Source organism: Anas platyrhynchos, chromosome 7 (genome assembly GCF_047663525.1).
Source record: "Anas platyrhynchos isolate ZD024472 breed Pekin duck chromosome 7, IASCAAS_PekinDuck_T2T, whole genome shotgun sequence".
Lineage (NCBI taxonomy): Eukaryota > Metazoa > Chordata > Aves > Anseriformes > Anatidae > Anas > Anas platyrhynchos.
In genome coordinates this window covers 24,864,026-24,889,436 of record NC_092593.1, presented here as the reverse complement: position 1 = coordinate 24,889,436, position 25,411 = coordinate 24,864,026, and the positions used below count along the sequence as shown (strand labels likewise).

General features: G+C 48.0%; 1 protein-coding gene and 2 long non-coding RNA genes across 11 annotated transcripts in view; all 3 read left to right on the top strand.

Annotated features, from left to right (window-relative positions):
- LOC106020349 (uncharacterized) overlaps positions 1-3,322 on the top strand; it is a 190,958-nt gene extending 187,636 nt beyond the window's left edge. For all 8 annotated transcript variants that reach the window (XR_011810695.1, XR_011810693.1, XR_011810690.1 and 5 more), the window contains one exon: positions 331-3,322. This is a non-coding gene — a long non-coding RNA (uncharacterized lncRNA). The remainder of the gene's footprint in view (positions 1-330) is intronic.
- A 163-nt stretch (positions 3,323-3,485) lies between these two features.
- On the top strand, positions 3,486-6,223 carry LOC119717535 (uncharacterized). The gene is made up of 2 exons (XR_005267263.2): positions 3,486-3,956; positions 4,863-6,223. It is a non-coding gene; the product is annotated as an uncharacterized lncRNA (long non-coding RNA).
- A 10,343-nt stretch (positions 6,224-16,566) lies between these two features.
- The window catches only part of LOC140002946 (uncharacterized), a 34,934-nt gene continuing 26,089 nt past the window's right edge, over positions 16,567-25,411 (top strand). For both annotated transcript variants that reach the window (XM_072041037.1, XM_072041036.1), the window contains exon 1: positions 16,567-21,053. In XM_072041037.1, the coding sequence (XP_071897138.1) occupies positions 16,567-18,996 (2,430 nt within the window). In that variant the 3' untranslated portion in view covers positions 18,997-21,053. The remainder of the gene's footprint in view (positions 21,054-25,411) is intronic.

Below are 25,411 nucleotides of genomic sequence, written 5' to 3'. Positions count from 1 at the left end.
AACAGAGCCATATGCCATAGGAAAGCCAGTGCCCATTTTTAGCACAAGCAATGCTGAGATACAAATCACATCACACAGAGTCAGAGTTAATTAAGTCAGGCACCTACTGCTTGCCTATAGTTTGCAATAGCTATTAATTTGAAGGTCTGCTGTAGTGCTAAGAAAAGGTAATTAAAATATGTAACAATTTGTGACATGATGAACATATTTCTAAAGGGGCTTGTTATGATGTCTTCTTCTGGATAATACTGTTCTAAGTACAAATTTAGACAATATATCGTAGTAATTTAAAGGGCAACAAATGTTAACAGATCTTATCTCTCTCTTTAGGTAAGGACAAGAGATCATGCTATGGAATACGCAGTGTGCAAAAACACTACAACTGCTAAAACTATCAAAGGAGCATCAACATTTTGGCATTTATTTTCATTATTTTGAACGCACAATTTTGCCAATTACTGTGTTTCGTTTTGTTTTTAAATAATATATATTTTTAAACATGCCAAGTCCACTAAATTTTATTTAAAATCATACCGACTTACATATGTACTGTCACTGCCATTACAAAGTCCTTGTATTTATTTATTTACAGCAACTCTACTTATTGACTGAAATATCTTCTTTTCTAGATTAAAGTGCTGTCTGTTCATTACATACCACCTAAATAAGTTTTGATATAGGAAGAAAAAAGACAGTCTGGAAAATGTTCATTAATGTTTTGAAGTGGGCCACACATTCTGATACTAAGAATGCCCACAGACGCATTGTCCATAATGTTGCTGCTTTCCAATGAAGTCAGTTCCCTCTATAATTGCTGCTTAACTGTTAAAGCCTTTCTGACTGTCTTCTTTCAAGGTCTATGTTTTGCTGTAATATCTACTTGTTTGTTGGGTTTGGGGTTTTGACTTTGGTTTTTGTTGTTGTTCTTGGTTTTTGTTTGGTTGGTTTTGTTTCTGTTTTTGAGCATCCTCCTTTATTTTGATCTCCCTTGGATCATTGCCACCCTGAACACTAATGTTGATTTCACATAGTGAAGAGATGCTCTTTACTATTATTAAAGTATTAAAGAAAGTTTGTATCACATTTTGCACAAATCCTAATACATACTACAACACTAGTTAGCTGTTACAAAGGAATTAAATATTTTAATACAAAGATGCCTAAGCTTAGAATTTCATTGCTACTTTTCTTGTTACTATAATTTTTTATTTTATTTTTTGATTAGATAACTGTTCTGTTTATAATAAAGTTCTCTGTGAAATTCTGCAGGGGTTCTTCCCAGCATTGTTACTGTGTTTAAACTCAGAAGATATGATATTTTCAAACAACCTTCTAAACTTTTTAATCTCTGTTGAGATGAATTCCCATAGCTGAATAAGCCCCTAGATCCCTGAGTTCCAAGGGGCGCTCACTATCCTGCCAAGTGCTGGATGTTCTGTGATGGCATTAGAACCAAAAGGTTTATCAACACAATGAAGAAATTCAGAAGAATTAATTAGTACATGTTTTTAATGTTTCAGGTCTATTAAGCATAAGGTAAACTGTATACGGCCAGGTCCTTCCCAGTACATTATGATGATACCATCTGCGCTGAAGTATTTATGCTTCAGTCTCACATGAGATTCTTTGTGAGCACTCAGACAGCATCTCTCCCTCTCCATTGCTGAGGGGGTGAAAGATGAGCACAACACCCAAATGCCAATTCAGCAGCTGAGAAACCATTGTACTAACTTATCCTTTAGTTAAAGGCTTGTGTGGCTGCTTCTGCCTGATGAAGTAATCAGATAAAGTACAACAGGAAAGCAAAAGAAAGAAGAGGGGATATATATATATATTTCCTTTTCTTTTAGGTTAACTATTTAGAAAGATAAACTATGGGGAAAAGCTTGAAAAAGCAAGTTGAATGGCCTGTCCACCTAGCCACATTTTTAGAAGCATGCAATAATTAACACATTGGTCCTTAACACAGGATAAAATGTAGCTTGAATTTATGATATGAATAGAGTATTTTTGTTTCTGATATCTTTACAGTCATGTTTTGTTCAAAGAATAAAATTTGGGTATAAGTATATATCAAGAGTTAAGTAGGAGAAGCTTATCAAATTCACAAAAAAACTTTGTATGCTTATCAAAGAATGCAGACAGAGCCCCCCAGCCACCACCCAACCCATCCCACAACATGGTCACCTGATCGAGGCAGGCAGGGCAGAAGAAATGTGCACTCCTCACACCCTGCTGCAGTTTCTTCGCACAAAGCCATCACCTGGCACCATGCGTGGTGGCCCCACTGAGGGCCTCTGCTGCCACAGCTCTGGAGAGCAATGGAGATTTTCTTTTTTCTTAGAGGAGTTTTTTCATTAAAAAAAAAAAAAAAAAAAAAAAAAAAAAAAAAAAAAGGAATAAAAACATAATTGAAAGGGTTTTAGTTGCTAAAAATTGATTTTAGTTGCTAAATAAGCTAAAGCTGCCAAATGATTGCACAGCTGAATTGATGGTAGCGCCTCAACATTTCATGCAGATTTATTCTAACTGTAGTGTGCCACCTTGGTTTGGTGAACTCCCATCGCTGTGGAAAAGCCCCAGTGTTCCTCTGAGGTACGTAGGTATGAGGTGAAATAAGGACATGAAAACACCAGGTGACACAGAGCAGGGTGAGCTGTGCCTACAGTACTGCCTCTGCCTTCAGTCCCCACCACTTAGTAGGAATGACTTTAAAAAACAAGCAAACAGACAAACATTAGCAACACAGATGATCAAAACCTGACAGTTAAATAAATAAATAAAGGCAAATTTGCATTTCCTGCTTGTCCATTTTCTGAATGTTTGTGTATATATTAATTTAAGAGTAGGAGGTGCCTGAAGGGATAGGCATTGTTTACAATCCCAAAAATCTGTTACAAGACACCATTGTCACAAAATTAAAGGAAAGGAAATCCTAGCATACAGACTAGGACCCTGCTTTAAACAGGAGCTGGGTACATTTTTTCTACTGTGAGAAACAGCTGAGAAACTGACATTAAAAATAATAGAAAATAAGTGTGATGTGTTTTTCACGTGGCAGAAAACTGTGCGTAAGTTCTCAGTCTGCTCATCCCTACTCACTGAGTCCCTGGGGATAGCTCTGCTTGATGAGCCTTCAAACCAAGCTGGGAGTCTGCTGGTGCCTCCATGGACAAAATAAAATTTGTGGTGGAGCCTTGTGAATATCACTCGTGGTACTAAAATGAGGTATATTATTCAATTACTATTGTAAATCCCTGATCTTCCAGCACTTATTAAAAAGTAATGGTGACAGCATTAGTCAGATCTCTCTGAAACAGGTTTGTATATGTGATGTTAGAGTTTCCTTCTTTCTTTCTCTCTCTATCCTACCTATTGATTCTTAACATCCTGTAGCAGGCATTGCTGCTGCCACAAAAAGTTGGTAGCAGAAGGTATTGCATGGCCGTATCCTGCTCTGCTTCAGAACAAATCCCGGTTCATTTTCTGAGACCTCTTTGGATGGCTAGGCCCAGCTAACTTATCTGACCTTGTACTGAAACCTAAGTGGGTGTATTTCTTGTGTCACTGAGGTGTGGAGTAACATCCTACAGCTGGTGCACTGTGGCAGCTGCCTGGAGTTACCATCTGAGCCTTGCACAAAATTGTAATTCTACAGCATGCTAAAAGGTCACACTGATTAGCTTTAATGGGAGCTGCTTGTGTGTAGATGTCTTATTCCAAATAAAGCAGGTAGGGAAACCAGTATCCAATTTATTATTCTATGATTAATTAATGAAGCAGTGTTAACTGCAAATGGTGTTTGTACTAAGAATCAGCTACTGGGTGAGGTATTGGGGCTGCTACATTTGCTTTTCCAGTAGTATTGGATACTTTCAGTGAGCATCTACATGCAAACCTCTGTTCTTTGCTTGTAGAAAAATAGGAGCTGATGGAGCTGTGACTGCTCACACCAGGTGAGGAGCCAGTCCAGGGAATGTAGCATGCAGATGATTTTTAACTTGTATTATTTCAAGCACAGTAACAAAAACTGCTAAGGGAAAACAACTTGACTGTTTTTCCTATGGCTTACTAATGGCGTATTCATGCACAACATTAAGCTGCTGAATATGAATGTGTTGGGCACATTATCCTTCCTCCCTTTGTGCAAGTTTCAAAGATATAATTATGTTTAGTTTAATTGCTATTAGTCTCAGTTGAATTGCCACTGGTTTCTGTATTTTCAGTATGTAGAAATCTATATTTTAAATTTGCCTTATCTGAAGGTACAACTTCTCAAGCTGATTTAATTTTGTGTGAATTGAATGTTATTTTATTCTAAGGTCTAAGATATCATTTGGGGCATATATATAAAAAAGAAAAAAGAAAAAAGAAAAAAAAAAGAAGAAGAAGAAGACAGAAGCATTCAATGTTGATATACACAAAGATAATTGACATGAGTTAATTCAGATAGCAGAAGCAATGTGATCATGTTAGCCCATCCACAGAGCTGTGTTAACCTGATGAAACAAGGTATAACAGAGCAGATTTACCCTTAGAGTGGCTGTATGGTTTCTGGTACCAGATTTAGTTCATTTAGAGTTACCTTTAGCTTGTGCATCTCCACTGCACTGTGCAGCAGACATGCCCTGAGGTATCTCAGAAATGCATATAAACACATATGATAAGTCTCCAAAGAGAGCTCTACATAAAGCATGCTCATGCAGTTTCTTCCAATGTATGTTTACATAATAATGTTCATGAGTTTCTCCAGTGTTTTGAGTGTGTGTTTTTTTTTTTTGTTTGTTTGTTTGTTTTTAAGGTATATAGAGTCACTAGGTTAGGAGTTCTTTTTTTTCTTTTTGTTTGTTTTCAATTGCCAGACTTTCCATAACCATGCTCCATTAGAGTTGCAAGGATTGTGATTTACATTGGGATAGAGATAAGAGATCCCATCCACCTCGTGCACTTATGGACTAGCTGCTTGGCTCCAGCAGGGTGATCAGGGCTGCTACACTTAGCTACATGGCTTCGTCCACCAGCACAGAAAACCAAATGCTTTCCAAGCAATTGAAGAGGCCCACGCACTGAGCAAGAAGCTGTGAAAGACACCAAGCAAGAAGAGATGGATGAACTCCTGCTCCTTTCTAGAAGTCAGAAACCAGGGCCTTGACCCTACCTCAGGCTCTGTATACTTGGGACCTTGAGTGTAGGGGCTTTGAAAAAGCTGGTCTCTGGTATTCAGCCTGTGCTGCTGTCTGCTCTTTCAAGCCTTCATTGGGGAAGTGCAGGCTTGGGAGATGCGTGTCGTTTCACCTTCCTAGAATTGAAACCTACATCTCCTAAAGCATGTCCACAAACAAAAGACGAGACCCTCTATAAAACTGAAGGTGTTCTCCACTCATCCTGATGAAGAATTCAAGGGTGACACTCTACAGAAAAGGGACTGCAAGATGAGAAGGCCAGAAAAGTAATGAGCAGATGGTGGCTTCATTCCGTAATCTGATAATAAGAGCATCAACGTGGGAAAAGAAAAAGGGAAACCTCACTGCACTGCAGCTATTCAGTATTAACCTGTCCTTTCCCTTTCTTGTTCAATGAATTCCATCCTTCCGGTCCCTGCTCTGCTTTTCACATTTAAGCAGAGAAATTGAATAGTACAATTCATGGGAGGACACAGTCTCCCCGTGTCATTCAGCTGCTTTCAAAACATAAGCTCATTTCTCAGGGGTAATTATTTGACTCCCAGTGGCTGCACCTCAAAGCAGACTGTTTGTTTCCTGGTCTCATCCTCACACTCCCTCTGACAGGGATGCTCAGGTCTCGTTATTTGCTCTCTCTCAGCACATTCAGAGGGACAGCCTGAGTGATGGTACATGTGCCACCAGCCACAGGAAGCCCTTCTTGCGAGATGGTGCTGTCACGTTGATGCCATATGCCTTTTTATTTGATGGCACCTGTTTACACAGCATGAGTCAGGAAAAAAGATTCCTTTCCCAGCAGAATGGGAAATCAGAGAGAGCTCACGGGTACTAGTCCCTGCCAGCAGGTGATGTAGTTGCAGTGAGTTCATGGTATATCTAGTGAAAGCATTTAATAATATTGTCGGAGTCTGTATAACCACCCAAATAACATTGTGTTCTCGCTATACTGTGTAGGCACCACAGTTGTGAATCAATTTAAAAGCCAAAGAATCAAATTATTTGATTAATAGCTAGCTGTAAGCAGAAACACACACATGTACTTTTCCAATTATTATTTTTAAAATATTTTATCCCTGTGTTTGTTTTTTATTAGGGTTTTCTTATTTTATTAACTTTTCTTCTTAGAATTACAAAGTAAATGAAAGAGTTGACTTCTATGACATTAAGTAAAAGCAGCTATTCCCTCTGCAGTGAAGAATGCTTATACCTGGTATGATTCACAGTTTAAAGATACTGGTCTTTGGGGAAAAAAAATGCAAACAGGTTTGCATTCACTTTGTAAGCACTTCACAGAATCACAGAATTGTAGGGGTTGGAAGGGACCTCAAGAGATCGTCGGGTCCAACCCCCCTGCCAAAGCAGGTTCCTCAGAGCAGGCTGCCCAGGTAGGCATCCAGATGGGCCTTGAATATCTCTAGAAAAGGAGACTCCAGAACCTCCCTGGGTAGCCTGTCCCACCGCTCTGTCACCCTCACCATGAAGAAGTTCTTTTGCACGTCAGTGCGGAATTTCCTGTCCTCCATTTTGTGGCCATTGCCTCTTGTCCTGTCCCCACAAACCACTGAAAAGAGGTTGGCCAAATCCCTCTGTCTTCCACCCCTCAGGTATTTATACACATTGATGAATTCCCTTCTCAGTCTTCTTAAGGCTCAACAGGTCCAGGTCTCTCAGCCTTTCCTCCAGGCCCCGTATCATGTTTGTGGCCCTCTGCTGGACTTTCTCCAGAAGATCCCTGTCTTTTTTGTACCAGGGAGCCCAAACTAGACACAGTACTCCAGGTGACTGGAGTCCCAGACCAGGGCAGAGAAGAGGGGGAAGATCACCTCCCTTGACCTGCTGGCCACGCTCCTTTTAATGCACGCCCAGATCCCATTGGCCCTCTTGGCCATCAGGGCACACTGCTGGCTCATGGTCAACATGTCGTCTGCCAGGACCCCCAGGTCCTTCTCCTCAGAGCTCCTCTCCAGCAGGTCGTCCCCCAGCCTGTACTGATACATGTGGTTGTTCCTTCCAAGGTGCAGGACTCGTCACTTGCTGTTGTTAAACCTCATTTGATGTCTTCCTGCCCTGCTCTCCAGCCTGTCCAGGTCTCGCTGAATGGCAGCACAGCCTTCTGGAGTGTCAGCCACTCCTCCCAGCTTTGTATCATCAGTGTACTTGCTGAGGGCAGACACTATTCCCTTATCAAGGTTGTCAATGAAGATATTGAACAAGACTGGACCCAGCACCGACCCCTAGTGAACACCGCTAGTCACGGGACTCCAGTCGGACTCGGCACTGCCAATCACCACCCTCTGAGCTCAGCCAGTCAGCCAGACAATCCTATGGGAGAGCTCAGAAGTTTTTCCCCTGTCTTCAACAGTGACAGTAGTGTGAAATGTGTTCATCTGATTCGTGTCAATATGGAACAATGCTAGGGCTGCATGGTATGATGAATGTGACCTTCTGTCCTACAGTCCCTTCTATAAGCACAAGTCTAAGAAAAACAGAGTGGTTAGTGTACATGTATGTAGTTCTTGTACCTTGCAAAGGAATGGTTTAGCAATTCGTGTCAATAGAGAGCTTGAAGGGAAATGTATTTGTAGGCTTTTACTTGAAGTCTCTGATATCTGGGGGGGTTCAGAATAGCTGCTAACTATTATGACTATTGCATGGGACACTATGCAAGTCTCTGGTATCTGGCCAGGAGACTAAGGAGACAGGGAAAGCTGAAGAACGACTAAAAGACAAAGCTTGCAGGGGATGCTGCACAAGTCTCTTACAGCCGAGCTGGACAAAGGAGAAGGACCAGAGGGAGGAAGACTATGAGCCTTCAGCATGAGAGACCCCCAGAGGGACCACCGGAGACTGTTACGCATGCTCCAGTAGGAGGGTTTGGATTCCGGAAACTAATTATAATAACCCTGTGGTTTTTTTTTTAGAAGCAGTAATGAATATGTGTTAGCCTAGGAGCATAAAAATCAGCTGCTTGATGTAACTGGTGTGCATCTTGGTGGAGCAGAGATTCCCGGCGCACCCAGCGCAGTTTGCTTACCTCTATTCCTTTAATAAATTGTAAACTTTGATTATAGTCCTATTTTGAAGACTGAGCCATTTATAACAGTAGTGAGGACTTCCCCCAGCCCTTCTCTGTCACCTTTAGCTCCCCTCCCTTCCCCCATCAAACCTGGTTTAAAGCCCTGGTAATCAGCCCTGAGAGCTTGCTCCCCAGCACACTTGTGCCCCACTTGCCCAGTCCTGGTCCCCAGATTTTTGCGCCAGGAACATGATTCCACAGAGCCTTCAAGCCTTTCTGTAGCTTTAAAGATGCTGAAACGATCCCTGGCTTAAGAAGAACTAGTTCCCCGCCTGGCACTACGAATCATTGCTTAGGGCTAAAAGCTGAGGCTCTTGTCTGTTACGTGAACAGCCAGGGAGACTCGGCCTCCCTTCTCTGTTGAGTTCGGTGCTGCCTACCCTTAACATTTTCAGTACTCAGTAGCGTCCCCCAGGCTCTTGTATTTTGAGAGGGATTGCACTCCCCTTACATCATATGGGAATCCCAGTTTTCTGTCTCAAGGGTGAATAGTGTAAGGCACTTCTGAATCATTGCAGGTTGTCGTTGTTGTCCATTGCCGTGTAAATTAAGGTCATGCAAGTACCTTCTACTGTTTCTTCTTCCCTTTCATTTGTTGTCTGGTTTCTACCAAATATTAACATATTTGGTGAAATGCCTTAAAACAACATTACTTTTTAATTAACAACTGTTTTTTTTTTTTTTTCTCTCTAGGTCTGCCAGTAGCTGACAGAGTAGAAAGGTGTGCTTCTCTCTCTTTTTTGTATAGAGTTAGAGGCAAGCCTGATATCTAGCCAAGATGGACAAAGGAGAAGGAGAAGGACAAAGCCTGGGAGGAAGACTATGAGCCTTCAGCACGAGAGACCCCCAGAGGGACCACCGGGGACTGATATGCATGTGCCAGTGGGAGGGTTCAGAATCCAGGAACTAATTATAATAACACTGCCTTTTCTAGAAGTAGTAATGAACATGTATTAGCCTAGGAGCAGAAAAAGCTGCCGCCTGATGTAACGTGTGTGCGTGTTGGAGGAGCCCAGACTCCCCGCGCACCCAGCGCTCTTTACTTGCCTTTTTTATTAACCCCATAAATAAATCTCATAAAGCTAAGTTGACTCGGAATTTATAACAGTATGATGAAAAGTGTTGCACTCCAAGTTGGGAAGGGGAGAGGAAAATGCTCATGTATACGTGAGAATTGTACTCAGACAGCTGATTACACCTTTGCATACACCTTTTAAGGGAAAACTTTAAACCCGAGAAGCAACAGGCAGTTTTCTACGTTTCTTGATATGGTAACATGATATATGATATAGGTATGATATCAAAGGATGATATCATACCTGTAGTCTGCTGCAGGCTGAAAAGTAGCCTGTGCCTCAGGTACCGTTTTATGCCTTTGCTTTTGCTACTACATCCCCGTAAGCCTTCAAAAGAGAAATGAAATCATCCTACCAGAAGAAACACCGTCCAGAAGACACTTGAGTTTTTAGGGCCTGAATTCTCACTGAAACCAAAGGCAGGGATATAACTGACCTGAAGAAAGAGGCTTTAATCTCTCCTGGCTTGTTTACTCCTGAAGGAGCGTGAAAGAGATGCGTGTCCTTGTACGTGAAGAGGAGGTGAAGGAACAGCTAGTGCAAGGAACACACAAATCCGTTGCGCCAGACTAATAGGTGGCTGGCTCTGAGCTGGGAGACTGCAACAGAAGCACAGAACTATCTAGGTTGGAAGAGACCTCCAAGATCATCGAGTCCAACCTCTGACCTAACACTAACCAGTCCTCCACTAAACCATATCACTGAGCTCTACATCTAAATGTCTTTTAAAGACACCCAGGGATGGTGACTCCACCACTTCCCTGAGCAGCCTGTTCCAATGTCTAACAACCCTTTTGGTAAAGAAGTTCTTCCTAAGATCCAACCTAAAACTCCCCTGGGGCAACTTTAGCCCATTCCCCCTCGTCCTGTCACCAGGCACGTGGGAGAACAGACCAACCCCCACCTCGCTACAGCCGCCTTTAAGGTACCTGTAGAGAGCAATAAGGTCGCCCCGAGCCTCCTCTTCTCCGGGAGGAACAAGCGGCTCCCTCAGCCGCTCCTCGTGGGACTTGTTCTCCAGACCCCTCACCAGCTTCATTGCCCTTCTCTGGACTCACTCAAGCACTTCGATGTCCTTCTTGTAGAGAGGGGCCCAAAACTGAACACAGTACTCGAGGTGCGGCCTCACCAGAGACAAGTACAGGGGGACAATCACTTCCCTAGCCCTGCTGGCCACGCTGCTTCTTATACAAGCCAGGATGCCGTTGGCTTTCTCGGCCACCTGAGCACACTGCTGGCTCATATTCAGCCCACTATCAACCAATACTCCCAGGTCCTTCTCTGCCAGGCAGCTTTCCAACCATTCCTCTCCCAGTCTGTAGCTCTGCTTGGGGTTATTGCACCCCAGGTGCAGGACCCGGCACTTGGCCTTGTTGAACGTCATGCAGTTGACCTCAGCCCATCGGTGCAGCCTATCCAGATCCTCCTGCAGAGCCTTCCTACCCTTGAGCAGATCGACACACGCACCTAACTTGGTGTCATCTGCGAACTTACTGAGGGTGCACTCAATGCCTTCATCCAGATCATCAATGAAGATATTAAAGAGGACCGGCCCCAGCACCGAGCCCTGGGGAATGCCACTAGTGACCGGCCTCCAACTGGATTTGACTCCATTCACCACGACTCTTTGGGCCCGGCTATCCAGCCAGTTTCTAACTCAACAAAGCATACGCCAGTCCAAGCCAAGAGCAGCCAGTTTCTTGAGGAGAATGCTGTGGGAAACGGTGTCAAAAGCCTTGCTGAAGTCAAGGTAGACCACATCCACAGCCTTTCCCTCATCCACCAAGCGCATCACTTTGTCATAGAAGGAGATCAGGTTCGTCAAGCAGGACCTGCCTTTCATAAACCCATGCTGACTGGGCCTGATTGCCTGCTTGTCCTGCAAGTGCTGCGTGATGACTCTCAAGATAATCTGCTCCATGAGCTTCCCTGGCACTGAGGTCAAACTGACAGGCCTATAGTTTCCCGGGTCTGCCCTCCAGCCCTTCATGTAGATGGGCGTCATGTTTGCTAGCCACCAGTCAACTGGGACATCCCCCGATAGCCAGGACTGCAGATAAATGATGGAAAGCGGCTTGGCCAGCTCCTCTGCCAGTTCTCTCAGTACCCTCGGGTGGATCCCATCCGGCCCCATCGACTTGCGCACATCCAAGTGCCATAGCAGGTCGCTAACCATTTATTTGTGGATAGTGAGGGCCACATCCTGCTCCCCATCCCCTTCCGCCAGCTCAGGGTACTGGGTATCCGGAGAACAACCAGTATTGCCGCTAAAGACTGAGGCAAAGAAGGCATTAAGCACCTCCGCCTTTTCCTCACCTTTTGTAACAACGTTTCCCCCCGCATCCAGTAAAGGATGGAGATTCTCCTTAATCCTCCGTTTTGCATTGATATATTTGTAAAAAGATTTTTTGTTGTCTTTAACGGCAGCAGCCAGGTTGAGCTCCAGATGAGCTTAGGCCTTTCTAATTTTGTCCCTGCACAGCCTTGTAACATCCTTATAGTCCTCCTCAGTGTCCCGCCCTTTTTTCCAAAGATTGTAAACCCTCTTTTTTCTCCTAAGCTCAGGCTGCAACTCTCTGTTGAGCCAGGCCGTTCTTCTTCCACACTGGCTCGTCTTTGGGCACGTGGGGACAGACCGCTCCTGCGCCATTAAGATTTCCCTCTTGAAGAGCGCCCAGCCTTCCTGGACTCCTCTGCCCTTCAGAACCGCCTCCCAAGGGACTCTACCAACCAGTGTCCTGAGCAGCTCAAAGTCAGTCCTCCGGAACTCCAGTACAGCGGTTTTACTGGTCCCCTTCCTGGCCTCGCCAAGAATAGAGAACTCCACCATTTCGTGGTCACTCTGCCCAAGACAGCTTCCGACCACCACATCTCCCACCAGTCCTTCTCTGTTTGTGAAGAGAAGGTCTAGCGGGGCGCCACCCCTGGTAGGCTCACTAACCAGCTGCATCAGGAAACTACCTTCCACAGAAACCTCCTAGACTGCTTTCTCTGGGCTGTGTTGTGCTTCCAGGATATGTCAGGGAAGATGAAGTCCCCCATGAGAACAAGCGCTGATGATTTTGCAACTTCTGTCAGTTGCCTGTAGAACTCCTCATCCGTCTCCTCATCCTGGTTCGGCGGTCTATAACAGACCCCGACCAGGACGCTAGCCTTGTTGGCCTTCCCACTGATCCTAACCCAAAGGGACTCAACCTTGCCATTCCCAGCCTCGAGTTCCACAACATCGAAAGACTCTCTCATATAGAGAGCCAAACCACCACCCCTTCTGTGCTGCCTGTCCCTTCTGAAGAGCTTATAGCCAGGCATTGCAGCACTCCAGCCATGAGACTGGTCCTACCACGTCTCCGTGACGGCAACCAAGTCGTAGCCTGCCTGCTGCACGATGGCTTCCAGCTCCTCCTGTTTGTTACCCATGCTGCGTGCATTGGTGTAGATGCACTTCAGCTGGGCCATTGCCTTATCCCCCGGCCTTGCCCCTGGCACAGCTCCAACAAGCCTTGAGCGAATGAACGGCTGTGCAAACGGCTGTGTGGTGCTTAGCTGCCGGCTAGGGGAAACCATGACAACAGCAATGTAGTCATGTAACCAAATTGAAGCCAAAACTTTCAGCCCGGTCCTTGACCTGAACAGGGAGTGAGGATCCGTATCCTGGCATTTATACATGATAGTTTATGTGCAGCCAAAGTAAATACTGCAGTCGGAGGTCACGGCGCTAGATTTTTAAAAGTCCGGCATAAAGAAGAGATCTCAGAAAAGCAAATTTAAGCAACGTTAATGTCAAGCAAAGTCTTTCTGATTGCTATATTCTGTTGGGAATTGGCATAATTGTTCGATCTAAGCTTGCTTTAAGCAACCAGGGGTAGGCCTTAGAAATCTCAGGGCCTGCTGTAGCTGAGCAAACCAAGCTGCCAGAGTAACTGTGAGAAGCTCCCACGGCAATGACTCCCACATCACCCAAATAAGGAACTCAGAAAATATTGTTATCAGCAGCTGGCCTCAAGGACTAGGTCTACGCGACCGTTAAGCACAAAGGGGGTTGTTTTCCTAACTTCTAATCAAAAGGGGGGGTTCTTTTCTTGCAGGTGGTGTTATTTTCTTAACGGTTTGTCTGGGTGCTTTTGACCAATAATCTTGTCTGAAACACTGTCCACCCCTGTAAAATTCACTATAAAAGTTGGGCTATTCGGGCAATAAAATGGTGAAGCATGATCTGACTCTGCTGGTGTCTGTCGTGCTTTCGTCCGTGCTTCGCAACAAATGGCGCCCGAACAGGCTGAGACCTGAACAGGACATTGCAGTGGGAGTCCTGAACAGGGCCTGAACAGGACATCGCAGCGGGACAGACATCGCACCGGAGCAGACATTGCAGCCGAGCACGGACATCGCAGCGGCGCCGGGGCAAACATCGCAGCGCAGCGGGACACCAGCACAGCGGGACATCAGCGGCACCGGCACATCCGAACCCAGGTAGACCAGGAGACCAGCGGCGTCGTGACCAGCGGCGCCGGGACCAGTGCTGCCGGGGACCAGCGCCGGGGTCACAGCGCCGAGACTGAGACATCGAAGCGGCGCGGGACATCGGAGCGCCGCTGGAACTTCGGAGCGGACTTCGGACCGGCGCTGCAGCTGACCAGACACCGAGCCGCAAACGCTGTACACAGGACTCACGGTGAGACGCGCTACTCCCGGTGAGAGACGCGGGAAACGGTGGGACGCGGGGACGCGGGGACTCACGGTGAGAGACGCGGGAAAAGGAACCGCGCAGGAAATTGAAGTAATCGCAGGACACTGAAGTAATCGCGGTGGAGGTGAAAGGGACGATAATCCCCACACCCGCAGTCTGACAGGTGAATGGGACATAACGGGACGTAAACGCGGAATCCCCGCACCCGAGAGCACCTATAGAGGGTCCCTGTCAGTCATGTGTCTCGCAAAGGCTGCAACAGCATAAATAAAGGCATGGAGGCATATGATTTGCTCAAATGCTTTTTAGAAAACCGCAGCACGCAGGGTATAGACTGCAAAAAGGATTTACCAGGATTATTAGCATATGGAGTAACAAAGGGTTGTTTTATCAATCCGGATACAGTTTTTGAACAAGCAGAGTGGCGCAAATTTGGGGACAAATTGTTTGATGAAGTTATTAATGACAATAAGACTGCTAAAAAATTATCGAAGCCTTGGAAAGCAGTCACTAACGCCTTAGCTATACATCAGGCTGAGCAGAGAGTCGCTGCTGCCGCTACAGAGCGACTGGGATTGCCAGGAAGAGCTGGTAGTGTTAACCCTCAGATGGACGAGGAAATAAGAGAGCAAAAACCAGACAGAAAAAACACAAGCCCGTTTACAGACGGTGTTCAACAGAGGCAGAGGATGTGGAACCAAATAGCAAATGAGGCCCTATGTGAGGGTGAACACGAGATAGCTGCACAATTGATTCCAGAGGCCTTCCCGGTAATATACTCACCACCGGACGCCCAGGGTAATGTTACAGTTAATCTAGTGAATTTGGACTGGAAATTGTTAACTCAGCTGCGGTCCACAGTAAATGACTCAGGTCTGAAAGGTGAACCTACGAGACACATGCTGGACTACATTTGGGGAACAAATATTTTGCTTCCAGGAGACATACGCAACATAATGAAGTTAATTTTAACCCAACACCAGCAGCTCTTATTTAATGCCCATTGGCACGATGCTTGTCAAGAAGCAGTTGCAGTGATAAGAGCACCGGGGGACCCTTTACATGGGGTCACACTGGAAGAGTTGATGGGGATAGGACCGTATTTTAGGACAGAAGCACAGGCATTGCTGGGACCTGATAAAGCCAAGGAATCAATGAGAACGGCTAGAAGAGCATTGGATCGGATAAAGGGGCCAGGGGGAATACCTTCCTACATGGGAATCAAACAGGGTAGAGAAGAACCATTTGGGCTTTTTATTGATCGCGTAGCAAACGCCATACAGGCGGCAGGGGTGCCCGATTACCTCAAGGGCATGATATTAAAACAGTGCGCAATTCAGAATAGCAACACCTCTACCTGCACTATATTAGCTTCCTTACCCGGGACACGGACAATCGAGGAAGGGTTGGAAAGAATGGCTCAGGTACCAGTAGGCCCACAGGCTATGTTAGTAGAAGCAGTAAAGCAATTAAGTGACAGCATGAAAGAACAGGCACAGGCTGTGAAACAGCATGTTCAGTTTACACAGAGTCAGGTCCTTGCAGCTCTTGCTCCTTTGCAAACCGCCGGTGGTCCAGTACCACCCCTTAGTAACCAATTACCACACCGCTGCTGATGTTATCGTTGTGGTGCTTTTGGACACAGAATCACAGAATTTCTAGGTTGGAAGAGACCTCAAGATCATCGAGTCCAACCTCTAACCTAACACTAACAGTCCCCACTAAACCATATCCCTAAGCTCTACATCTAAATGTCTTTTGAAGACTTCCAGGGATGGTGACTCCACCACCTCCCTGGGCAGCCCGTTCCAGTGCCTCACAACCCTTTCAGTAAAGAAATTCTTCCTAACATCTAACCTAAAACTCCCCTGGCGTATCTTTAGCCCATTCCCCCTCGTCCTGTCACCAGGCACATGGGAGAACAGGCCAACCCCCACCTCTCTACAGCCTCCTTTAATGTACTTATACAGAGCAATAAGGTCACCCCTGAGCCTCCTCTTCTCTAGGCTGAACAAGCCCAGCTCCTTCAGCCGCTCCTCATAGGACTTACTCTCCAGGCCCCTCACCAGCTTCGTCGCCCTTCTTTGGACCCGCTCAAGCACCTCGATGTCCTTCTTGTAGCGAGGGGCCCAAAACTGAACACAGTACTCGAGGTGCGGCCTCACCAGAGCCGAGAACAGGGGGACGATCACCTCCCTAGCCCTGCTGGTCACAGTGTTTCTGATACAAGCCAGGATGCCGTTGGCCTTCTTGGCCACCTGAGCACACTGCTGGCTCATAGTCAGCCGACTGTCCACCATCACTCCCAGGTCCTTCTCCGCCTGGCAGCTCTACAACCATTCCTCTCCCAGCCTGTAGTTCTGCTTGGGGTTATTGCACCCCAGGTGGAGGACCCGGCACTTGGCCTTGTTGAACTTCATACAGTTGACCTCAGCCCATCGGTGCAGCCTATCCAGATCCTCCTGCAGAGCCTTCCTACCCTCGAGCAGATCGACACACGCACCTAGCTTGGTGTCATCTGCAAACTTACTGAGAGTGCACTCAATGCCCTCGTCCAGATCATTGATGAAGATGTTAAAGAGGACCGGCCCCAGCACCGAGCCCTGGGGGACGCCACTAGTGACTGGCCTCCAACTGGACTTGGCTCCATTTACCACAACTCTTTGGGCCCGGCTATCCAGCCAGTTTCTAACCCAACGAAGCGTGCGCCAGTCCAAGCCAAGAGCAAAACACGTGAGACGACACTGCAAAGCTGGGGCAGTATGGTGCTCAAATTGTCAGTCGAACAATCACAAGGAAGCGGCATGTCGACGCAACGTGCCGGGAAACAGCCGGAACAGCGGGAAGAGTCGCAAACACCTCCCGCGGCCGCTCCGCTCCCGGCCCCGGCGCCGGCACCGGCACCGGCCGGGGCAGCACAGCCGCGGGCGGCCACCTCTTGGCTGGGGCCGGTCCCAGTCCCTGTGCCCGAAGTTTCTCAAGCCCGCCCCGCTGAGGCAGAGGATGCAGCAGGACGGCGCAGAGCAGGGCGGCTTCCCATGGCCGGAGCCGCTGCCCGTGGCCGGCCCGGCGCTGCCGTTCTGCTGCCCGCGCTGTGGGGAGCGCGGTCAGTTCGGCCGCTGCGCGCGTGTCAGGGCGAAGTTCAGCAGAATGGTGGAGGCCGTGGACAAGACGATGGAGAAGTGGCTCGACAGGCTGACCGGGGAGCTGGCCCAGAAGACGGCGGAGCTGCTGGAGGTGCAGGCGGCCTTCGTGCAGCTCTCGCAGAAGCAGCAGGAGGTGCAGCGGAGGGAGCGGGTGCTCAGCAGGCAGGTGGACGTGGCAGTGGAGATGATTGCGGCCTTGAAGCAGCGCCTCAGCGAGTTTGAGGAGGAGGCAGAAAAAGAATTGCGGGGAAAAGCCAGGCTCCAGCACTTCATTGAGAACCTGCTGCAGCGCATGGACCTGGCAGAGAGGCAGCTAGAGTATTACCAAAACCAGCAGATCACCTGCAGCCGTATAGCAGATGTTACACGCTCTTTCCTAACTAGTAATCATGTGTCTCATCCATTTGTGGTGAATGGTCAGTGGCAAAAAGAAAAGGGGGAGAGTAAGGGGCGGCAAAGACAGAAACGGTACCAGGAGGATGCCACTGACACTGACGGCACGGGTAATAGCAGTAGTATAAGTGACACAGGTGCGGGGCGGCGGGCACCAGTGTCCTGGAAATGTGATGGTGAAATGGACTGTGACAGTGCAGAAGATGAAGAGAATTGTGGCATTGTGACTTGTAGTGCAGCAGAATTTACATGCAGTAGTGGGCAATGTATTTCCAAAAGCTTTGTCTGCAATGGTCAAGATAACTGCTCCGACCACTCAGATGAATCTTTGGAGCAGTGTGGCCGCCAGCCTGCACCTCTGGTGAAGTGTTATGTGAGTGAGGTGCAGTGCGGCTCAGGTGAAAAAGACTGTGACAGAGATCCTGATTGCAAGGATGGAAGTGATGAAATTAACTGCCCTTCTCAGACCTGCAGGCCAGACCAGTTCAGATGTGAAGATGGGAACTGTGTCCATGGAAGCAGGCAGTGCAGTGGTGTGAAAGACTGTCTGGATGGCACTGATGAAGCAAACTGTAACGATGTTATTCAGTGCTCTGGACCTGGCAAATTCAAGTGCAAAAGTGGAGAATGCATAGATATCAATAAAGTGTGTAACCAGCAGAGAGACTGCAAGGACTGGGGTGATGAGCCCCTGAAGGAATGCAACATAAATGAATGTGACTGTCCAGCTGAGTTTGAGTTTGTAGACAAGAGAAACTGTGGAGACATTGATGAATGTCAAAACCCTGGTATCTGTAGTCAAATACGTATCAACCTGAAAGGTGGCTGCAAATGTGAATGTAGCCGTGGATATCAGATGATTCCTGCTACAGGAACCTGGAAAAGGCCATACTGGTACAAAAATACAAATAACACCTGTGATTACAATGACGCTGCTAAGCAGGGTTTAGGGGTTCATAGCATGGAGACAAGGGGTAACAACTACAGTGTTTGGAACAATTGTACAGCTTTGGCCTTACCTCCTCATGTTTTTCTGGTTTGTGGGGATAGGGCCTGGCAAGGTATCACTGCAAATGCTATCAGAAGTCCATGTTACTTAGACAAACTCATTGTATTTGCTTCTAGCTTGTTGCAGTTGCATGAAATCACCAGACATAAATGGGCATTGCTTGCACCGGATAGCAATGATAATGTTGAATTGTGTGGGGTTGCAGCTAGAGCGGCATTGGCAATTTTAGTGCTTGGAGTGGCATCTGTGGCCGCACGTAACAACTGCTCGTCTGCGGGGATCGGCTGCGGTGTGGATGCCCCTAGGTGCACCCTGAGCGTTTTGTTCGGAGGGGACTCCACTCTCAGCTGCTCACCGCAGGAGCAGACAAAGATCTCCTGTAGCTGCAGACAAACAGTAGGTTTTCAGCTGCTGGAGGGATACTAACTGGAGTATTAATGATTGTATGTGTTATTCTTAAATGTCCAGGTATTTTGTGTTGAAAGTATTTGTGTAAGGGTAAGGTTTTAAAACAAAGTGTTGCAAGTCACTTCATGAGGAGCACAATGAGAGACAATGCTTGTTTGTTTGCTTATCATTCTAAATTATATTCTTGTGGTATGATTGAGGTTGTGGTATGATTGAGAGTGAGATGTGCCAGAGGCCTCTGGGTGTACGATTGTGCTCTGTATGTGTGATTGTACCGTGTACTGTGTGAGTGAGAGCACATATAGCCATAGTCCAGGTTATTGTTGCCATGGTGCAGGATCCTGGGATATAGCCATAGTACAGGTTATTGTTGCCATAGTGTAGGATCCCGGGATATAACCACAGTGCAGGCTAAAAGCATAGGTAATTGGTGCCGGCAAAAATCATAGAAAGACAGATTTATTAGAAAGATTCAATATGATATCAATCCTTTCAATCAATGGTTCACTGATTTGTTTGAAACAATGCATAGATGGTTACTGGGATTAGTCAAAGGGGCATTAAGGATTCTGTTCATTGTGGTGTCAATTATCATTACACGTAGTATTGTGATAAATGTGGTTAAAGGGTTACTTGCAAAATGTTATAGGGATTTTGAAGTGGTGCCGGGAACAGGTATCCAGTGGATCACTGTAAAGTGGACTGAAGCAGTTTTAGAATCTGCATACGCTGAAGACGACCAAGAAGAGGTTCCTGATAATCATTCTGACAATGACGTGGGCTGTGACACCTCAAGGACTGTCAAGAACAGCCTTTGATGACCATCAAGTGATTAGGTTTAAGTGTGTTACTATTAAGTTGTGTTGCTTACTATTAAATTGTGTTACCATTAAGTGCTTATAGTAATTGTGGTGTTATTAGGGTTAAGTTGTATAGTTGTGTTATGTTACGTATTTGACATCTGCTGTAAAACCAAGTACTGCTTGTACAAAAAGAAAACGGGGGAATTGTTGGGAATTGGCATAATTGTTCGATCTAAGCTTGCTTTAAGCAACCAGGGGTAGGCCTTAGAAATCTCAGGGCCTGCTGTAGCTGAGCAAACCAAGCTGCCAGAGTAACTGTGAGAAGCTCCCACGGCAATGACTCCCACATCACCCAAATAAGGAACTCAGAAAATATTGTTATCAGCAGCTGGCCTCAAGGACTAGGTCTACGCGACCGTTAAGCACAAAGGGGGTTGTTTTCCTAACTTCTAATCAAAAGGGGGGGTTCTTTTCTTGCAGGTGGTGTTATTTTCTTAACGGTTTGTCTGGGTGCTTTTGACCAATAATCTTGTCTGAAACACTGTCCACCCCTGTAAAATTCACTATAAAAGTTGGGCTATTCGGGCAATAAAATGGTGAAGCATGATCTGACTCTGCTGGCGTCTGTCGTGCTTTCGTCCGTGCTTCGCAACAATATTCTTTATCTGTCGTGACTAGACAGATGAAAATCTCTGACGGCAATTTTGCCTTTTAGGTCATTTTCTTTTTTATTTTATTTAAGTTTATTGATCTTATTTTAACAGGCTCTATACTAATTTTCCTCACAGAATGACTAGCAGAAATATGAGCCTTACGTGCCTTTTGTATTTAATTCATTAGGTCAACTCTAACCACTAAGCCAGGTTATTTCTATTAGCAATAAGGAGCAATGGAACCTTAAACATCGAAACCTAGGTTGATGAGCCTATTCCACAAGGTCTCATGACTCCACACATGTGAAGTGAAATCTGCCAGGTGGGGATCATTTGACCTTTGCTATAAAGGAAGCATGAGGAGTATGGGAAGACTTGCCACTCCAGGGGAGTATGAGGTTCAGGTTACTTAGGGTGCTTTTCTACTGTCCTGGTGAAATGGAATCAGTGTTCCTAAGTAGGCTGCTTTTTCATCGTGTTTTCTACAATCTCTGTGAAATAGTTTGGGACACTCTATGAGCTAGTAACATCGGTGGTGACTACTCAGAATGGGAAAACCCTGGTGGTGCTACTTCCCCATGAAGTTGTGTGATACTAAGTAAAATTCCGAAGCTGGCAGGTAAGTGCTCCTGGGTTAAAAATTTGATATGGGTTGGGGAGCCTGAGAATTTCTTTGACCGTGTCTGTAACAGGGCCCTGAGTCCTCCAATATATTGATGTTATCAAAACTAGCATCCGCTACTAAGACTAAAGAACAATATCACAGATTATCTTCACTTAATCAAATCTGCTTTCCACAGGTAGCAGTCGTTTATGGCACCAATTTGGTCAGCTAGATGTACAGAACAGGGAAAACCTTAAAACATCTAAGATATTGCTTATCTTCTCAAAATGATGTTGTGATGTGATTAACTCCTGTCCCTCAGGAGACATACAGTATGGTATAATTGCCATGCTCGTGCAGTCTGGCTTGTCAAAGATATAATCGCTTTGTTTTTTTTTCTGAGTGTATGAAAGCACAGCTTCATATAAAAGCCTGCCTCCTGGAAGTGAGATGTAAAAATGAGGTGAAGTTGGCAAAGCATAAAGAAGCTAGATAATGCTTGTCAGTTCTTGTAAAAAAATTAGTTCTTATTCTTGAATGTTTACTTTGAAAAGTAAGTATGTGCTGAAAGTTGCATGTTGATTGTTTGATTCTGCAAAGCTATCATATCTGTGCCTGAATTAAGTCCTAGTTACAAAGGTATGCCTCTGCACTAAGTGGGCAAAGACAGCATAGAAGAGAATAAAGGGGATTTGTCTGATTTTATTTTTTACATTTTTTTTGTCTGTAAGTGTGGACCTTGTTTTTTTTATTTTCTTTTTCCATTTCCAGCTTGGATTTCTTGAATGCTTCTCACGTTCAGCTATGGGGGATAAGCAAAACACAGCTACTGAAAAGCATATTTGCACTAAGATTTAGGATTTGTCTCTCCTGTCTTAAGTTGAGGTTCATAACCACCTATTTTAGGTTTAGTGCCTTTAGGTTCTCATCCTCAGGCATATATCTTAGGAGTGCATGGCATAGGTCTGATGCATGCCACTGTACCAGTGCCTTATTTCTCTCTGATAAATATAGACTCTAAAAGTCTCTGTAGATGTTTAAAATGAAGTTGCCGTTTACAAAGAGGGGTTTATATCGACTTGATTGCAATTAAGACTACGGCTGGTCCATTTGCACCTGCCTCCTACTGGACATCTAGCTTATAGATGGCTTTTTTTTTTTAATTTCAAGGAAAAATGGATGGGTAATTAGATGTTAGTATCGAGGCAGTACTATTCAACATACCTACAGGCATCTTTGGAACTTGTTTTTTTTTAAGGTTTCTGTCATGTGACCATGGATAACAGATGGTCCCCAGTTCCTGGTCCCCAGTTCCTGGTCCCCAGTTCCTGGTCCCCAGTTCCTGGTCCCCAGTTCCTGGTCCCCAGTTCCTGGTCCCCAGTTCCTGGTCCCCAGTTCCTGGTCCCCAGTTCCTGGTCCCCAGTTCCTGGTCCCCAGTTCCTGGTCCCCAGTTCCTGGTCCCCAGTTCCTGGTCCCCAGTTCCTGGTCCCCAGTTCCTGGTCCCCAGTTCCTGGTCCCCAGTTCCTGGTCCCCAGTTCCTGGTCCCCAGTTCCTGGTCCCCAGTTCCTGGTCCCCAGTTCCTGGTCCCCAGTTCCTGGTCCCCAGTTCCTGGTCCCCAGTTCCTGGTCCCCAGTTCCTGGTCCCCAGTTCCTGGTCCCCAGTTCCTGGTCCCCAGTTCCTGGTCCCCAGTTCCTGGTCCCCAGTTCCTGGTCCCCAGTTCCTGGTCCCCAGTTCCTGGTCCCCAGTTCCTGGTCCCCAGTTCCTGGTCCCCAGTTCCTGGTCCCCAGTTCCTGGTCCCCAGTTCCTGGTCCCCAGTTCCTGGTCCCCAGTTCCTGGTCCCCAGTTCCTGGTCCCCAGTTCCTGGTCCCCAGTTCCTGGTCCCCAGTTCCTGGTCCCCAGTTCCTGGTCCCCAGTTCCTGGTCCCCAGTTCCTGGTCCCCAGTTCCTGGTCCCCAGTTCCTGGTCCCCAGTTCCTGGTCCCCAGTTCCTGGTCCCCAGTTCCTGGTCCCCAGTTCCTGGTCCCCAGTTCCTGGTCCCCAGTTCCTGGTCCCCAGTTCCTGGTCCCCAGTTCCTGGTCCCCAGTTCCTGGTCCCCAGTTCCTGGTCCCCAGTTCCTGGTCCCCAGTTCCTGGTCCCCAGTTCCTGGTCCCCAGTTCCTGGTCCCCAGTTCCTGGTCCCCAGTTCCTGGTCCCCAGTTCCTGGTCCCCAGTTCCTGGTCCCCAGTTCCTGGTCCCCAGTTCCTGGTCCCCAGTTCCTGGTCCCCAGTTCCTGGTCCCCAGTTCCTGGTCCCCAGTTCCTGGTCCCCAGTTCCTGGTCCCCAGTTCCTGGTCCCCAGTTCCTGGTCCCCAGTTCCTGGTCCCCAGTTCCTGGTCCCCAGTTCCTGGTCCCCAGTTCCTGGTCCCCAGTTCCTGGTCCCCAGTTCCTGGTCCCCAGTTCCTGGTCCCCAGTTCCTGGTCCCCAGTTCCTGGTCCCCAGTTCCTGGTCCCCAGTTCCTGGTCCCCAGTTCCTGGTCCCCAGTTCCTGGTCCCCAGTTCCTGGTCCCCAGTTCCTGGTCCCCAGTTCCTGGTCCCCAGTTCCTGGTCCCCAGTTCCTGGTCCCCAGTTCCTGGTCCCCAGTTCCTGGTCCCCAGTTCCTGGTCCCCAGTTCCTGGTCCCCAGTTCCTGGTCCCCAGTTCCTGGTCCCCAGTTCCTGGTCCCCAGTTCCTGGTCCCCAGTTCCTGGTCCCCAGTTCCTGGTCCCCAGTTCCTGGTCCCCAGTTCCTGGTCCCCAGTTCCTGGTCCCCAGTTCCTGGTCCCCAGTTCCTGGTCCCCAGTTCCTGGTCCCCAGTTCCTGGTCCCCAGTTCCTGGTCCCCAGTTCCTGGTCCCCAGTTCCTGGTCCCCAGTTCCTGGTCCCCAGTTCCTGGTCCCCAGTTCCTGGTCCCCAGTTCCTGGTCCCCAGTTCCTGGTCCCCAGTTCCTGGTCCCCAGTTCCTGGTCCCCAGTTCCTGGTCCCCAGTTCCTGGTCCCCAGTTCCTGGTCCCCAGTTCCTGGTCCCCAGTTCCTGGTCCCCAGTTCCTGGTCCCCAGTTCCTGGTCCCCAGTTCCTGGTCCCCAGTTCCTGGTCCCCAGTTCCTGGTCCCCAGTTCCTGGTCCCCAGTTCCTGGTCCCCAGTTCCTGGTCCCCAGTTCCTGGTCCCCAGTTCCTGGTCCCCAGTTCCTGGTCCCCAGTTCCTGGTCCCCAGTTCCTGGTCCCCAGTTCCTGGTCCCCAGTTCCTGGTCCCCAGTTCCTGGTCCCCAGTTCCTGGTCCCCAGTTCCTGGTCCCCAGTTCCTGGTCCCCAGTTCCTGGTCCCCAGTTCCTGGTCCCCAGTTCCTGGTCCCCAGTTCCTGGTCCCCAGTTCCTGGTCCCCAGTTCCTGGTCCCCAGTTCCTGGTCCCCAGTTCCTGGTCCCCAGTTCCTGGTCCCCAGTTCCTGGTCCCCAGTTCCTGGTCCCCAGTTCCTGGTCCCCAGTTCCTGGTCCCCAGTTCCTGGTCCCCAGTTCCTGGTCCCCAGTTCCTGGTCCCCAGTTCCTGGTCCCCAGTTCCTGGTCCCCAGTTCCTGGTCCCCAGTTCCTGGTCCCCAGTTCCTGGTCCCCAGTTCCTGGTCCCCAGTTCCTGGTCCCCAGTTCCTGGTCCCCAGTTCCTGGTCCCCAGTTCCTGGTCCCCAGTTCCTGGTCCCCAGTTCCTGGTCCCCAGTTCCTGGTCCCCAGTTCCTGGTCCCCAGTTCCTGGTCCCCAGTTCCTGGTCCCCAGTTCCTGGTCCCCAGTTCCTGGTCCCCAGTTCCTGGTCCCCAGTTCCTGGTCCCCAGTTCCTGGTCCCCAGTTCCTGGTCCCCAGTTCCTGGTCCCCAGTTCCTGGTCCCCAGTTCCTGGTCCCCAGTTCCTGGTCCCCAGTTCCTGGTCCCCAGTTCCTGGTCCCCAGTTCCTGGTCCCCAGTTCCTGGTCCCCAGTTCCTGGTCCCCAGTTCCTGGTCCCCAGTTCCTGGTCCCCAGTTCCTGGTCCCCAGTTCCTGGTCCCCAGTTCCTGGTCCCCAGTTCCTGGTCCCCAGTTCCTGGTCCCCAGTTCCTGGTCCCCAGTTCCTGGTCCCCAGTTCCTGGTCCCCAGTTCCTGGTCCCCAGTTCCTGGTCCCCAGTTCCTGGTCCCCAGTTCCTGGTCCCCAGTTCCTGGTCCCCAGTTCCTGGTCCCCAGTTCCTGGTCCCCAGTTCCTGGTCCCCAGTTCCTGGTCCCCAGTTCCTGGTCCCCAGTTCCTGGTCCCCAGTTCCTGGTCCCCAGTTCCTGGTCCCCAGTTCCTGGTCCCCAGTTCCTGGTCCCCAGTTCCTGGTCCCCAGTTCCTGGTCCCCAGTTCCTGGTCCCCAGTTCCTGGTCC